We start from the raw sequence: 16,910 nt of genomic DNA on the forward strand, positions 1-16,910 counted from the left end.
GTCCCAACACGTCGCAACACCAGCAGCCGAGGTTCTCTGACCACACAAACCGGATAGCCTGTTTGGTTTAGAGCGTTTCCTACTAGAGGGACGAATCCTCTGGGTCTTTCTTTGTTCTGCTTTATCTGTTTGACTTGACTGAATAGCTGAGATGAATCACAGCACGTTTGAACTGGATCCTTTTGGATATTCCTACAATGACTATTCAGACTGGTACTCGAATAATGCAGAGCCAACCAAACCACCCAAAGAGTGAGTGAAAAACCCATCTGAAGAAATTTTCAGTTTATGGCAATATAAGGGTTATCTAACAAAAAAATAAAACAGACTAATTTCATGTTTATTTTCATTACAAATGTTGACTTTTGATGACTGCATGATTAAGTTGCACAATTTCAGAGTTGAAAGCAGTTCTGGTAACTACAGAAAATAATGTTGCAAATTTATATTACATTTTCAATTTTGAAATATTGAAAACATAGTAGATAATTTAATGTAAATTGTAAAATAATATTTTTTTTCAAAGTTCTCTCAACAGTTATAACTATGTTTAGTATTTACAGGTTTGAAAAATGTATTTTCCCCAGGTTTATATTTAATTATTTCAATGTAATTTCCTTCTTGTTACAGAATTATTTTGCCATGTGATCCAACAGCAGAAGACAAGTTCTTCCACATATGCATTCTGTCCATATCTGTAAGTATGTTCAACTCCTGTTTGTGCTGTCAGTCCCTTTTTACTGTCATCTATCATCTCCAAATTCCTTTGCTTAGCTGTACTTTTATATCTATGTGTGGCAGAAGCTGCTCTACACTACGCTGGCTAGCTACATCTATCTTCTTCTTCTTCTTCTTCTTCTTCTTCTTCTTCTTCTTCTTCTTCTTCTTCTTCTTCTTCTTCTTCTTCTTCTTCTTCTTCTTCTTCTTCTTCTTCTTCTTCTTCTTCTTCTTCTTCTTCTTCTTCTTCTTCTTTTTCCTTCTCCTTTCCTTTTTCTTTTTCTTTTCTCAGTGGTCTTGTTACAATAAACCCTCCTTTCTCATGGTGATTTAATCTACGGATTTACCAGCCAAGAAAGCTGTTGGAGTGTCAGCCAGGTACAGTATTTACAGGCCCTGGACTTTTTTACTGTAAAATTCCATGTTAATATGTTGTTGGTATCAGTGTCACCAATAGGTAACAATCCTACTTCTAAGCTAAACCTAAGTCAAATACGGTGAGTTTAGATATTGTTTTAAAGTTTGTTTCCATCAAATCCTTTAGTACTTTTTCTATGAATCCATTTGCTATCTTCGTTTCAGGAGCTGTCAGATTTAATGATGTTTGCCCCCATTTTGTCTTCAGCCAATTACAACAGAGGATCACTTTAGCTCAGACCCCTTGTACTGGACACTGATGACTATAGACATAGTACTCTGTTTGTCTAACTGTGCTGAATTACTGCATTGGATCAGAAAAAACAAGGCATAATAAGAATGTTTTCTGCAAAATTCACATGACTCAGTAATGACTGTGCCATGAAACATCATACAGGAATTTAGTGAGATCTGCTAATCTTTTATTAACATAATAAGGTTTACATGTTGAGTAATTTAATGTTATTCCATATTAAAATGTCTAGTTTTTACTTTTACTTTGTTTTTACTTGCTTGAGTTGTTCTGACTTCTTCTAACAGAAAATGGTGAAATGAACAATAAACTGCTGAGACTTCACTAAACCTATTACGTTTGAGACAAGCATATTAGTAGACTACCCACCACATGTTGTTTAAGAGTTTAAACTCTCAGGGACCCAGGGTGTTTGCAGTTTCAAGGACACAGACATGATGGAAAGTATGTTTCTAAAAAATAGTGAAACCATGTGTTAACCTGAAGGTTTGTATTGAGATGTGCACAGTATATTGGAACAACTTGTTCCAAGTTGTCGTCATTATATTTATAGGTTGGACCTGCTGTCACAGCTTACAATAATAAACTGGTTCCCTCGGTTGTTCTGTAAAGATACACAGTTTCAATAAGATACTGCTACTTCCAAAACTCCACTGGCTCCCCTTTCCTCAGCAAACATTTCAAATTTCTGCAGCTTACTAAAAAAACCTTCACGACCTGCCCCGGTCTGTGGCAGGGAATCCTAATTAATATCTTTTTTTTATTATTTGTAGCTGGTAGTCATGTTAATCCTGGCAGTCCTTACCAGAAAAAACAAATTCTGTCAAGGATTTTCAAGAGGATCCTCCAGTATCTTCAGGTGAATTTGGAAATTATACAGTTTATGCAAATTAGAGTTCAGATTGCAAGTTTGTGTTATATTATCGAAATTATATTATCCTATTTTAATGTTCTCACAGTCCAAACAACTTCCTGGACCAGACTCAGAAAAAAGGCCTGGTCATGGCTGTTTATGGACTGATGTTTAGCAAGCTGGCAGTGCTGGTTATTTCCCCAGACCCACTGCCTTTCTCCAAAGACACTTCAGTCGACATAAAAGGTAGGGAGTTTTAAATTAATTCTTCTGTGAAATTAAGAATGTGAACTGCATCTATACATTTGTGTAGATTTTTTTGTTTAACTGTTAGGCATTGCACCATAATGCTGCGAGGATTACAAAATTACAAAGAAGACAAGCTGCTAAACTACAAAATGTAGGGAAGAATGGGGTTTGAAATTAAGTTATTTTAGGAGGCTTGAGTTACTATAAAGAACAGAATTATCAAACACATGATACTAATTTATTAATTTATTTTAAATAAATGTTTATATTTAATATTTTATTTGTGTGCATTGACTCCCTGTCCCATAGTATCTTGGTGTTATGTCTTATTACCCTTTCAACTTCCTTTTTTTTCATTTTTAAATATACTTTTGCTTATGCGCTTTGACATTATCATTGAGTTTTCTTTTATGCTTGTTATCCCTTTCCCTAAATTTCAATCATCTGTAAGGTACTTTGAATTGCATTTCTCTATTTGAAAGGTGCTAAGTAAATAATGTTTTCATTGATTGATTGATTGATTGATTGATTTGTGCATCAGAAGCCACCTTGGTAACAAGCCAGCTGTGTTTTCTGGTTAGACAACAATAAAATCTTTCTCTTATCCCCTTGTTTATCAGAGTACATGAAGATAATTGCCATCATCTACTATCCAGTCCTGTATTATCCTCTGTTGGTCTGCAGCACTCTGCAGCGCAAAGCAGGTTACGTGTTTGGGGCACTCCTCTCCTTCTGTCACTTCGGGGTCATGGTGTGGCAAAAGTTTGACTGCCCAACGACACCAGAGGTGAGATGTCAACACTATGATTATGATCCATATTAACTGTGGAGAATGTCTATTTAAATTTTGATCGTTGAACTAGAAATATACCATGACAAAACCATGTTTTGGGCAGCACAGAGGTGAAGTGGTTAGCAGGTACCCAGTTCAAGTGATGGTTGTGGCCTTTCTGTGATGAATTTGCATAGTCTCCCCATGCCTGTGTGGGTTTCCTCTGGGTACTGCTCCCAAAGACATTTGACACAAATGAATAATTAATTAAATTGTCGCTAGGTGTGAATGTGAGTTTGGATGTTTGTCTGTCTGTGTATTACTCTCTGTGTTGGCCCTGAGATAGACTGGATAAACTGTACAGCGTGTACTTTGCCTCATGTCCAATGACAGCTCTTATAGGCTCCAGCCCCCACTGAGCTTGAACAAGATAAGCAGGTAAATTAATGGATCGATGCATAGAAAACCAAGTGACTGTTTGCAGTGAATTAAATATAAAGTGAGTAAAACATTCAATATTTGAGTAAAAATCCAATATTTTACATTAAAATCCCAGATTTATATCAGCTCACCATCTCCCAGTCTGGTCTATACATCCACTCTGATTTTAGCTCCATTTAGGGCTCCACCCCATTTCTCATGGTCTTTCCCTGCTCAGCTTTCAACAGCTAATTTAGTTTGTCTGTCAATTGGTTTTGGACAGTTTGTTTATGGCAGGTTTATTAGATCCTTTTTACTAAAAACTGCTACCTTTTGCTGCTGGAGAGACTTTGATAACAGCAATGAGAACCAAAACTGTACAGTCATACAAAACAAGAACAATGAGCTGATAGATGCCAGAATGTTCAGAAGGGGAAGTGCTGGTGATATTTCTCACTATGAGCAACTCCAATCACATACATAAGGTACAGTGATGATTTTGAATGATTTTATTTTCGTTGATCTGATACTTAAAAGGCATTTTTAATCTTGCTCTTCACAGATCTATAAGTACTATGCTCTGCTTGCAAGTCTGCCTCAGCTGGCCTGCCTAGCGTATCTCTGCGTCCAGTTTCCTTTGCTCTTTGTCAGAGGTCCAAAAACTGACGAGGTGAGAAAAACAGCATGCAGACGCCAACATTCTGCCAGTATAAATGCAACATTTGTCCTTTGATGAAGCATGTGCTGTCTGATACTGTTTATACAGACCAACATGTAAACAGTCTTTCTGTTGCATGTGTTGCAAGAAGCATGAATTTCAACTATGTAAAACATAACCATGATTACTGTAAGCAGCTTGTGTAGAACAGAGTGGACTTAACTCAGCCTCCTTGAGCAGATTATGTTGAGGGAGGTGATTTTTCTCCCCTTTCAAACATATAAATACAATGGAGTTTTTGTTTCATAACAGGTTTAATCTGTCCACAGTTCTTGTCAATGATTAAGAAGAGAACTTTCTGTGGTGAGAAAAAAACAACACTTTCAGTCACTTAGCTTTTAAAATTTAATACATTTAAAAGCTTTTTCTTGTTACAAATTTTAACTGTTATTACTCCTCTATTGTGAATTAAACACTTATTCAAGCTCCCATGTTTCAGACAACGTGCAGTTCCAACACATTTTCCAGAAAATAACAGAATATTTTTGGATATTTTGAATTGAAGCTGAACTCTTCCAAACCCCAATTTAGACGGGATATAAAGTTTTTATCTAGGCGGTCAGGGGTGATTTTATCATTGTATGTGTATTTTAATGGCTCATAAAACAGGTTATTTTATGATTGTGAGACTGTAAATTGAGTAGAAATGTCCATCTTGGCCTGTGGAGCAGGCTAGGGCAAAGTCCACAGGTAGGTAACAGGTGGACAGATGGATAGGCAAGATACAGATTGGACTGAGTCCAAAAGAGCAGGCAATGGTAAAGCAGGGGAAAGACAGTCAGGGAGAGAATGACTGTGAGAAAACCTGCCAATGTGTGAGGGCCACTTGGCTGGTTTACTGTGACTAACGGGGGAATAGGAAACAGATGAACTGGTGGGCGCAGGAAAACACTCGCTGAGAGTAGTTTTAGACAGAGGAAAGGAAGCAAGCTGAAGATTAATGAACTATTACATACAGTGGGCATATGTGGGTATGAGAGTTTATATCAGCTCAGGGTGAACTTTAGCTTTTGTTTGAAAATTTGTTTAAGGAAAGTAAAAAAAGTTCTAGTCATGGAAACATGTTAACATTAACTTAATTAAAGCTATCATTTACTTACTTACAAATGTTGAATGAGTGAGTGACAAAACATCACAAGGCCTTGAGTAAAGAGACCCAGATTTTGATTGGACCTGATAATGAGGCATTCGATTTCTTAACATCCAGTGCCTTGTCTTGTTATCTCTACCATGTAGAGCACCGTTGACTATGTGCAAAATGTTGAGAGTACATCCTATTTTTTCAAATTTTCCCATTTACAAATATATGATGAATTAAATTGTCTGGGGACAGCAGAAATTATTTTAACAATTGTCTCCACTCAAAAACTATTCAGAGAAAGTCAGAGTCACTTTGGCAATGTTTTCCATCTAAAATTATTAATAAAAGTACTAATAATGTCTTTTAGCCATTTTTTTCATGATGGATCAAAAGTGATAACTTGATGTAAAGTCCACATTTTTTGTGCTCACAGGACCTTGACAGCAGCTACTATACCAAGTATGTGAAGTCACTTCTCAAGAGAAAGTCCTCAACTGTCAGGTGAGATGGAGGCAGGTGGGACTGAGCTGTCAATCTGGAAATGTTTATAGCTTTTTATAACTGCAGATAACATGGTGCAAGCAGCAGAGGAGATCTTCTGTTTGGCTGTAGTCAATATGAGAGCTGTGGTTAACTTTAATGTGAAACAATTCTAAAAACTTTTTTTTTTTAACTTGTGATCCAGTTCCTTCTGTCATGTTTCCAATCCTCCCACAGGCTTTCTTGTCCAATACTGTGGATTTTGCTGCAACGCAATCCCAACTCACACTCGTTATTTTTGTTATTAATTACACGTGTGCCAAGATTTATAATATTTTACCATGGATTAGTAATTATGTTGGAAATATATAATATATTATATTTAAGTGCTAAATCAACAGTTAAATGAAAAAACGTTTGATTGGTTGAAAGTCAGTTGGTAATTTCCCATGTGGTGGACTTCTGCTGGAGAAATGTATTTTTTATTTATTACTTTTTTATTGAACATCAGTCAAGATCTCTGTGAATGTCCCAGTGTTAATTAGAAGTGTTATTGTACAACAAATGTTGTACAATACACACATGTACAAAACAGACAAAAAAACTAAACATTTTGACTCATGATGTCATTAGGTTTGAACCTTTGGCTATAGGACTGGATGGTGATACATAACATTTGTGACCAATCTGTCTATTGTTTCTTGAACTGCGATTGTCATTATGTCGAGCATTCATATAACAGAATTCGCTTATTGTACTGTAGCTCCTCAATGGGAAAACCAACACTGGCAGAGAGAATACTGGAAGTACCAAAGAGTTACATTTATATACCGGAAAAAGGTGAGTGCCCTTAAAATAATTACTGTTAAATGTTTTAGTTTTTTAAATAAATCCTTAAGGTTTTAATCAGAGATAACAACAAATTTTGTCTTACAGTGTTTTGTTTGCCATTAAAGCTGACGGTCTCTGCATTTGTTGCCTTTGTGGCGATCTATCATGTACGCAAGTCCTCAATCAACCATTATCATAACATTTAGGCAAAATATCAGTTTATTTCTGTGGAGCATAACTGCATTTGTTTCACCCTTCAGACTGCATTGTTGTTAGTCGTCCTGGTTGTTCCCACGCTTCATATTGTCCGTGCTGGTATCGATGAAAACATTGCCTTCCTGTTGATGGGGTTTGGAGTTGTCCTTTCAGATGACAGGATGGAGGTTGTCAAAATTGTGACTTTCTACACCTGGTTGCTGGAGGGTATGTGGAGGCAGGTTATGGTATTTAATCAAATAGTAAGTCTTTAAATATACAAAATTTGTTGTTTTACCATTTTGTTTGTTAGTGTGCTACCTCTGTGCAGTGACATTGTCTTGTATGGTCAGTATCATCATGTTGATGAGGTCCATGATACTACATAGGTAAGTACAGTTGAAGAAGTCACTGAGTAGAGTAGAGCAACATCTTTTTAAAATTTTGTTTTTGTTTGTTTTGGCCCCTTGGAGTAGGGGCAGCTTGTGTGTAATAATGCTAATTATGCCATGCATAACATGGCATAATTAGTGCCAAGCCCAGTAGAAATTGGGGAGGGTTGTGTCAGGAAGGGCATCCGATGTAAAAACTGTGCCAAATCAACATGCGGACATTGATCCGCTGTGGCGACCCTGAACTCACGGGATAAGCCGAAAGGACAAAACAAAAAAAAGTCCCTAAAAAAATCTCATTTGTATTTTTAGTTGTAACTTAACTTAGGAAAAGTATCATGGTAACAAATGTTTAAGCTCTGTGATTGGATGTAATGTAATTCTCTCTGTTGAGGGATCTTTTATTTCATGAGCACAGTGTTTTGTTATTTTTACCAATGATTGAATCACGTCCAAGTGTTGTAACATTCAGTCACTTCACGTTTTGTACCACTTGAAATAACCCTGTGTCCGCTTCTGTTGTTTTGTTGTACTTGACATTAGATTCCCAGGTCTGACCTAATTGATCTCTTCTCTTAACTTGTTTCAGGTCAAACCTGAAAGGACTGTATAAGGGAGACATTTACAACCTTTATAACAGCCTGAAAACTATTAGTCCATCTAAACCTGGTATTGTGTGTTGGATGGGCCTGACAGGATATCAGGCTGCAATTGTCTGCCTAGGTAAAGGTTAAATACACAGTAAAAGAACACAAAATATAGACTATTTTACAAAATCCACAATCAGCACCATAAAAAAACAACTATGTATACAGTTAGCTGCAAAGGTTTGCCTCCCCCTAGCATGTAAAGTCATGTAGGAATATGCAAACCTAACCAAACCCCTAACCCTAACATGATAATAATAATGCATATTCTGCTAGAACAAATGTTATTGAATCTACAGGGGTAACAAAAATGTATTAAAAACGGACATTAATTAATTTCTAATTAAGGAACATTTGTACTAGTTCATCATGCATTAAATGTACATCCGATGAAAAAAATCTTGATATTTTTTGCTATTTCAAAATAAGGGAACATGCCCATCTTTAGAAAGCAAGGTGTAGGACTTCCAGACAGACTAAGGAAGATATACTAAGAGATGGACTATTAGATTTGTTTTTCATATCTTTACACGATTCATTGAAAAAAAATGCCTTATGTTAGATTTATCCTTAAATCTATGCTATGAATGAAGTTGTTAACTAGCACTGCCCTAACAGTGCTAACACAATAGCAACTCTCCATTTTCTCACAAATCTACTTTAAATACCAGCTACAAAAATGCTTTGTAGAAAAATGCCAAATAACTGTTGATCAAGTCTTTGAATTTAACATTAAAACTGGTCTATTTCTGTGGTGTCTTGGCAGGAATGGCCATCCAGACTGTTGTGTTTTTCATTTGCTTCTTGTTCCTGGTGTTTTTGATTATTATTCCTGTTTTTTATGATCGTAACATCATTGTCTTTACAATCGCAGGAAAGGCATGGTGAGACAACTTCTTTTTACAGTATGTTTTCTTTTATTGTTTTGTAATTACTAATCAAAAATGTGTTTTTGTTTTTACTTTTTTCATCTTTGCAATGTCTCAGGCCAGTCTGGGTCACACTGATACTGGCCACAGTGCTTCAGCATGTAACTGCTAAGTTTGCTTTTATCAAAAAGGACGCTGGAACAAGAGACTTAAACAACAGGTTTGTGAAAATTATTGCTGCTCATTAATTTAGAAGTTTTGGAGATTCAGTGATTATTATAATTGCATTATAATTATATAATGTTTTAATATTATAATGTTATTATAATGTTTTAATAATGTAACATAATTAGTACAATACAATATCTTATCTAATAGGTGTGTGCAAGCGTTTTTGACTACTGATGTCACGATTAAACTCTCAAGATATGCCCAGTGTAAAATTTGCATTGTGCCCTTTTACCTGAATTAATAAAATCTTGAATATGTCTCTAGGTGTGGACTTAGTTACACAACCATGTTACCATTTTTTTGTTGTTGTTTTTGTTTTTGCTTTTGTTTTTTTCCAGAGAGAGTCTGTATCTCCTGACTTACCTACTGTTCCCAATCAACACCTTGGTGGGGCAGATAGTCGCAATATGGAGAATGGTTATAACAGCTTTGTACAATATTATTCATTTTGGACGTATTGACATCAGTTTGTTGCACCGCACTGCTGAGTCCTATGATCCAGGTTTAACAATATGGATTTTTAAAAAAATACTTTCTCTGTTACATTGTATATGTTCTCAAGATTTAGGGGGAAAGAACATGTGAGGGCACATGGTCTAACTCTGACTTTAGTATTGTTTTCTGACCTTTGGCCCCTTCCAGCTTATAAATACTACACACAGTTCTTGAAGGTAGAGGTCAGCCAGTCACACCCAGTGATGAAAGCTTTCTGTGGTCTGCTGCTTGACTCGATGGTGGAAGGTTGCAGAGCTGCACATAAAATTAGAGATGCAGAAGAAGGTATAGACCCCCCCCCGAAATACACACACACACACACACACACACACACACACACACACAAACACACACACACACACACACACACACACACACACACACACACACACACACACACACATTAAGTACTCCAACTTAGTCTGGCCTGTGCTTTACAGATTTCATTTAAAACATTACAGAATTCCACTACTATATATTTACAAGACCAAAATCTAAATCTAGATTGAAATTTTTTCAAATCAGTATATTAATCAAGGCAGTATATTAATCGACCCCTCAGTTTAGTGCCTAGTTCTGCTTCATGTTTTCAGGTATTCAGGAAAACAGACCAAGGAAAGCAACCAGCAGTCGGAGGATTCGTTCTCGCTGGCAGGTGCTTTATACATTAGTCAACAACCCGTCCCTGCTGGGCTCTAGGAAGCACTTCCAGATACGACAGACCTCAGACAGCATTCTGAATGGCACCCCTAATCACAGCTCCAAGAAAGACAGCAGGAAGGAGTCCAGCAAGCCAGCCGCTGAATCAGCTGAGTCCACTGAAAACCCAACAGACCAAGAAAATGTTGACTGAGATCCCTAACCTATAGTGAAGTTCACAGTTGTCGGTATATTCTAAACAAAATCTTATTACAGTAGGTGTTTTTATGACACTGTGAACAAACTGTACTTCACTCTATGTACGTAAAGTCTGGTCATTTCATTCAGCAGTAACATCTTTATCGTACCATGGTTGTACAATAGTCAAGAGGCCCTTTAATTATCTGATTTTGACATGAATTATGTATAGACAGTGTGGATCAATGTCAGCATCAGAATTAGAGGACAGTAGGTTGTTGAGATAAAAAGCAAAAACACAAAACACAAAGTATTATTTTATTCAAACTTTAATGAGGCACGTATGATTTGGAGAGTAGGGGTATTTGAACACTTTGGTAAAAACATACTAGTTACTAGGGATATAAAACTGAAAAACCAACAATAAACATAGACCCAAAGCTATTATTATTAGAGTCAAGAACACAGAATACTGCAACTTACAAGAATAGGCAACATGCAGTTATTCTTACACAGTACTCTGGGAATTACACCAGGATGGACACATGACCCAGATACAACGGAGCAATGAAATCACATACACAGTAACAAGTGCTTTCACCAGCACGACAGGAAGACTATTTAAAACACCAATTTAGTTTGATTCAGCGTGGACACTTATCTTCAGAGGGAATGTTTATAACATAGCTGGACAAAGAGCTCAAAGCCACACCACACAACACTTTTCTCTTTGAAACACAGAGATACAGTTTTTCAAAACATCTATACTCTCATATAAGAGGAATTATTTTCACTTTTTAGGTAAATGCACTCCTAATACGACAGCACAGATTTACTGAGAAGCTCACGGCAAAATATAATTATCTTACAGTTAGAACTGGCCTGGCCCATTTACTTGTTTCTACATTTAGCTGACATTGTATTATAATCTTTTTGTAAAGCACTTTAACTGTGACACAAGCGTTGTTACATTTTTCAACTGCTGTCCTCACCCTGACATCAGGAGACAGAAACAACATCGATTTGTGGTGAAGTGGCATCTTGTTTTCCCTCCATAATGATGTCAAATAAGCAGATATGGACGCAATAATTATTATCATAAAATCGATGGAATTATTTTCTCACAGAAACTTCCATTTCTTCCTGTGTGTGCCTGTGCTGATGTAAACATCTTGCACATGTAATATATAAATTTTGTTAGACTCAAAAAAAAAAATAAATCCTCACACATTCATAGTCAACCTAGTTCACCTACGCTTCCTAATCTCCTATTGGGTTTGTTGCACCAGTGAGGGCAGAATTTTTCACGAGTTCATGGAGTTTGTTGTATTTCTTAATGTATAAAGATAAGGCGTTTTGACTTTTTTGATCATAACTTGTATACTGCACTTATTTAAATATATTAAAAATGTCTGGTACGTGCTTTTCATGATTGTCCAGCTATTTATATATTTATATTGATCTTGCTCTAGAAGTGCATTAAAATTTTTCTTTTAGAATTATCTGTTGTTAAAATGTAACATTTCAGATATATGCAACGATAGTTAATGTGCACCCATAAACTTTTGAGTAAGCCAACTGACAATAACTGTTAGTAAACTAGCTGTTTCCCTGTTTAATGCTTTGATTATGTGCCTCTTTCCTCACCACAACTTTCCTGCTCACTCTCATATCAGATTTATCACTGCAAGGTTGTTGCATTCTAATGATGTTTTTGGAAGTTGATTTTTTGCAGTCTGAAAAGAAAATGGCCTCGTCAGGAGAATATTTCCAGCAATGGACAACAATGTTGACCTGAACCAAACCTGGTAAAGCTTTAACTAAAAATGAGTCTGACATGTAGTAGACTGCCCAGTCACTAAATTGTACAGCTTTGGATGTGGTTTAAAGCAAAAACATATATTTTAGGCGTTGTCGGATCAGCATAGATGTTTGAGCTTCTTTTGCAAGGCTAAATCGTCAGCACAAACTGTGCAGTTTTCAAACAACAAATACAAACAAAAAAAAACACCTTCGGGTTTTATCGGAAACTATCAACATTTACTGATTGGGATATTTGTAATTAGTTGTAATATTTACTGCTTCAGCTCCTAGTGGTAACGGATCACTATACTCAGATCCTACTTCACAGTCATCCACATTGGTCCTACCCTGAGACAAAGTAAATGAGTCGGTCACCACACTCTCTTCTGTATCTGCCTCTTTATCCCCATCACAGCTCTCGGTCTCCCCCTCCTCCTCGTCCAGCTGGCTGCCATTTATTTTCCTCTGGGACTCTGTGTGAGGTGCATGGATGTTAAAGTTCACTGTGAGGTTCCTCTCCATGTGGTACTGGTCTTTGGCCTTGAGGATCAGCTTGTACGTCTTGCTACGATATTTGTAAACCAGATGGAAGCATGTTGCACCAAGCAGAGGCACAGTAGAGACGGTCAGCAGACAGATGCTGACTGAGATGATGATCAGGAGGTTAGACATCCGCCTCCTAGTCGTGAAAAGCACCTGGACCTCACAGTCCTCACCTCTGTAGGACAGACAGAGGGAGTAGTTGGTGCCAGGACGTAAACCACTAAATAGATACGTGTTGATGCCTTCCTTGATCCTCGACCACTGCACGGCTGAGTGTTTGCGATCGGTAGTGACACATAAATACAAGCCATTAGAATAGACTTTTTCGGAGGCATCGGAAAGGTCCTGTTGCTCTTCGTGGTCAGTGTGGATGTTCCCAGGGGCGACAACAGTTGCAGCCCTATTGGCGCCCTTGTCCCTGGGGATGAAAAGAGGGTTAAGTCGCACTGTTGCCTCTGTTTCTGACACACCTAATGCAATGACACCAAAGTCAAATGTGTACTGCTTGATATCATCCAGGCTCCCGTTCAAGGAATGACTAGAGATGTATGTTGTATTAGCTGTCAAGCCACATTTACTAGCATGTGATGGGTATCTTGTCTCATGAGACCTAACATCTGCAGTGAGCGGGAAAGTCGGTATGATATTCACAGTTTCCTTTCTCTTTACATCAGGCAGATGCAAAGAATCAAACACAGACACTTCATTGTTTTTTTGATGTATAAATGCCTCTGTTTTAGTTTTACTGGGTGTTGTGGTCATTTTTCTTATAGGTGTGGAATTTGGTGAAGCCCCCACCTCTACTGACACTGAATCCTCAGCTCTACCAAACTCATTTGTGGCTGAGCAACTGTAGTTTCCTTCGTCTTCTTTCCTAAGGCGTGAAATCACAACAGTCCCGTTATTAAACACTCTGACAGGATGGTGGGACGTTAAGGGCTCTTCACTTGATTGCACTGAGTCATCCTCAGTGAATGACAAAGCCAGCTCTTGCTTCTGGATTTTGCTGTGAATATTCCAGATGACCAGTGGCTTTGGATTTCCTTCGAACTCACAGGTCAGGACCAGTGCACTGTCCTCATAGAAACTTGTGTTATCAATATTTGGCTCAGTTAGTATTCTTACCTTTGGGCTTGTGCACTTTGACTCAGGCAGTTTCTCAATCACCTCCCCTCTAAGATTCTCCGGAGTTGCACAAATGATCAAATTCTTCTCCGGGACTGAGATTGTGGTATTTAAAATCCAGTCTCTGAGCCAGTTGAGGGAGCAGGTGCATGAATAAGGATTGTTAAAAATCTGCAGATGTGATAAAGACACCAAACCGTCAAACGTCCCTTCAGCTATGGTTATGAATTTGTTATTGTTGAGTCGAAGGGATATCAGCTCTTTAAGGTTGGAGAAGGCATCTGTCGGCAGGTGGACCATCTCATTGTGGGTGATCTTTAACAGATGCAGAGCTCTGAGATTCTGCAGATCCTCCCAAGGAAAGTCTACAATTTTATTGTGGCTGATGTCAAAGTTATGCAGATGAACCAAAGGTGCAAGAGCCCCTCGTTCGATAGACGTTATCTCATTGCGGGCCATCCACAGCGATGTCACCTGGGTGACATTGTCAAAACTGCCAAATGGTATCAAAGTGATTTTGTTAACAGAGAGAGTCACAGTTGTAACATTCGGAGGAAATTCATTTGGGATTTCTACTAAATCTTTATAGGTACAGTCAGCAAAATGGCGGCCAAATTTGTCTGAGCAAGTACAAAGCTGAGGACAGCCAAGTCCTGTGCTGAAGACTGTGGCAATCCACACAGTGAAGCAGAGGATGTCTGCTGCTGCCATGTTCGGCCCCTGTAAAACAGTGTCACAGTCCATGCATCAATCAGAAGAATACTTTATCATTTTGCATATTGAATGCAAAGGTAAAATGTATAATTAAGCACTTAGAAACAAGACGTGGCAAAAACAAAATTAAAACCAAAAAATAATAAAAACAACCTTGTTTATGAGAACAAAGAAGCACATTTTTAGGGTTGAAGCTTCATTTATTTTCTACCCCCAAAAAAAGGCAGCACAAGAAGTTTCCCAGCACATACTCTGACCAGGCAACAGTTATTATGGGTTTCAAAGGATAAATTACTGTCAAACTAATAGAGAGTCATTTCAGCCAAAGGTGGTAGGTCACACCTAAGTATACAGGTAATTTTAGTTTAATCAATATACAATCTTCAATTACATTGTATTATAATTTTATCATTTTGTTTGTCTCAACTCAAAATGTGACTTGATCCTTTAAGACATTTAGCATTGTAATAATGCAAGAACAAGATAATGTCTCCGTGCCATGAGAAAGGCTGCACATAATTGTTTCTGGCTGGAATATCAAGCTCATTATCAGGGAACCTCATTTTTAAAATGTTGTGTGTAATCCTTTCATTGGCCAAAAAATGCGTTATTTCAAAATATAAGACAATGGAGGCTGACTTCATGTAGTCTCCTTCACCACTGCCTCTGACATCTCTGCATCCACTCTTTATGCCTTTATTGCAAATGTATCCTATAAAACCTCTTGACAGAAACTTTTTCTGGATATTTTGAATTTTCTGATGTCCCAGTGATATGAGTGCTACAAATAAAATTCTGTTAATCTCCAGTTTTATGAAAAGATGGAAACAATTTTAGAGACTGGTATATTGGTTTATTGGATTGGATTGTAGGCTCAAGCTCTACAGTTGCAGAACCGCTACAAAATAATTCTTCTGTTTGAGAAACATTGCGAAAGCGGACCCTTCTAGACGAGGAATCCTGCCTATATGACCACATCTATTATTGTGTTGTAAAAATTATTCACTGAAAACATTAACTGTGGCAGGAATCCTTTCTGAAGCAGGGGATAGGGATAATGTTAGTTAATCTACATTAGTTTCTAATTTGTTCAATAGTTGCTGCTTGTACTCAAAACTCAAAAAGGCATGGGGCTATTAATATTGCAGACTGACTATTGTTTAACATATTATATCATCATATCATAAAGTTGTTTAGGTGGCCTGGATAAAATGAGCTTCCGATTTGAAATTACCTACCAAGGAAAGGGATGATTCATGCATTCTGTACAGGTCATAAAACAATTTGGAAAGATTGTCATTTGGGGTTATGTAAAAAACTCACTTCACCTTAGTCATATAGCAGCCTTTATAGCCCTCATTCCTGCCTGGTCATTCTGCTATTAATATGCTATTAATCAATTGCTACTGAGGCAGCAGTGCATGTTTTGAGTTATCATGTATTTCCATCTACTGATCTCAGCTCAGGTCTATTTTTGCATTGACTGAGATGTCAACATAGACAAACCAGGTCCGTAGCAGCGTCTGCGTTCTAACTGCGCAGCAGCGCCGGTCTCTGTCCTTGGTGCTGAAGCGCAGCCGCACTGTCTGTTTGTTTACAGCGGTGTGATCCGCAGGGGGACATGCCACATCAAACCTGGTATTGTGATATGACACAGCAAGGCCAAAGGTAGTTTGTGCAGAACGACCCCTGCAGGCTCGCACATGAACATTTGATAACAAAAAAGAAAGACGATCCCTCACCTCTGAGTTCAAGCCTGGCCAATAAGCTCACCTGCGTTTTTCTAATTTCTGTCGAGAGATCCGAAAACGTCAGCCGGTGTTCCGAGTCAAGAGGAGCTCAGGCTACATGTTGTGATGAAGTTTGAAGATGAAGCTGAATGTGTCTGCCTCTACAAGATAAAAACACGCGTACGTTCTCTGGTTCTTCTGCCTGTGAACATTTGACATTGTAAGGTGTCCCCCACCTTCCTCACTCTCCACAGTTCTCTCCCTGCCTGTCTGGACAGAACAGCATCGACGATTCCCCAGCAAACGATTTAAAGGGGAAACGACCTTCAACGTGACAGTGGTTGTTGACAGGCATGATGACTGGAGTGAGTTCATTATAGGCTAATGAAACCTTTACTGCAGAGATAAATTAACAACAAGAAGACTTCAAATAGTAACTCCAAATGTAAAACTCAAATAGAGTAGAAAACGTTTAACAGAGAACTTTAAGATAAAAATAATTCTATTCACCATTTAAAAGTAAACAACAAGGATGAGT

At 37.8% G+C, this 16,910-nt stretch overlaps 2 protein-coding genes across 3 annotated transcripts; one reads left to right on the forward strand and one right to left on the reverse strand.

Moving 5' to 3' along the window:
* Positions 1–10,570, forward strand: LOC137116166 (receptor for retinol uptake stra6-like). The gene is made up of 17 exons (XM_067495550.1): positions 1–252; positions 631–697; positions 2,161–2,246; positions 2,347–2,486; positions 3,110–3,276; positions 4,244–4,351; positions 5,914–5,981; positions 6,724–6,800; positions 6,897–6,958; positions 7,052–7,214; positions 7,300–7,375; positions 7,968–8,101; positions 8,792–8,909; positions 9,013–9,114; positions 9,464–9,627; positions 9,768–9,905; positions 10,214–10,570. The coding sequence occupies exons 1-17, from the start codon at positions 152–154 to the stop codon at positions 10,471–10,473; spliced, it is 2,031 nt and encodes a 676-aa protein (XP_067351651.1). The 5' UTR covers positions 1–151; the 3' UTR covers positions 10,474–10,570.
* Positions 10,571–10,770: 200 nt separating this feature from the next.
* Positions 10,771–16,691, reverse strand: LOC137116140 (immunoglobulin superfamily containing leucine-rich repeat protein 2-like). Of its 2 annotated transcripts, none has more exons than XM_067495549.1 (2): positions 16,385–16,691; positions 10,771–14,648 (listed from the first exon to the last, which is right to left on the reverse strand). In XM_067495549.1, exon 2 carries the CDS (start codon positions 14,637–14,639, stop codon positions 12,498–12,500), a length of 2,142 nt encoding a protein of 713 aa, XP_067351650.1. In that variant the 5' UTR covers positions 14,640–14,648; positions 16,385–16,691; the 3' UTR covers positions 10,771–12,497. The 2 variants fall into 2 exon arrangements, with proteins under 2 accessions (XP_067351650.1, XP_067351649.1); XM_067495548.1 differs by having other exon boundaries at positions 10,772–14,648; positions 16,416–16,689.
* Positions 16,692–16,910: the final 219 nt, after the last annotated feature.

This window comes from Channa argus, chromosome 2 (assembly GCF_033026475.1).
Source record: "Channa argus isolate prfri chromosome 2, Channa argus male v1.0, whole genome shotgun sequence".
Lineage (NCBI taxonomy): Eukaryota > Metazoa > Chordata > Actinopteri > Anabantiformes > Channidae > Channa > Channa argus.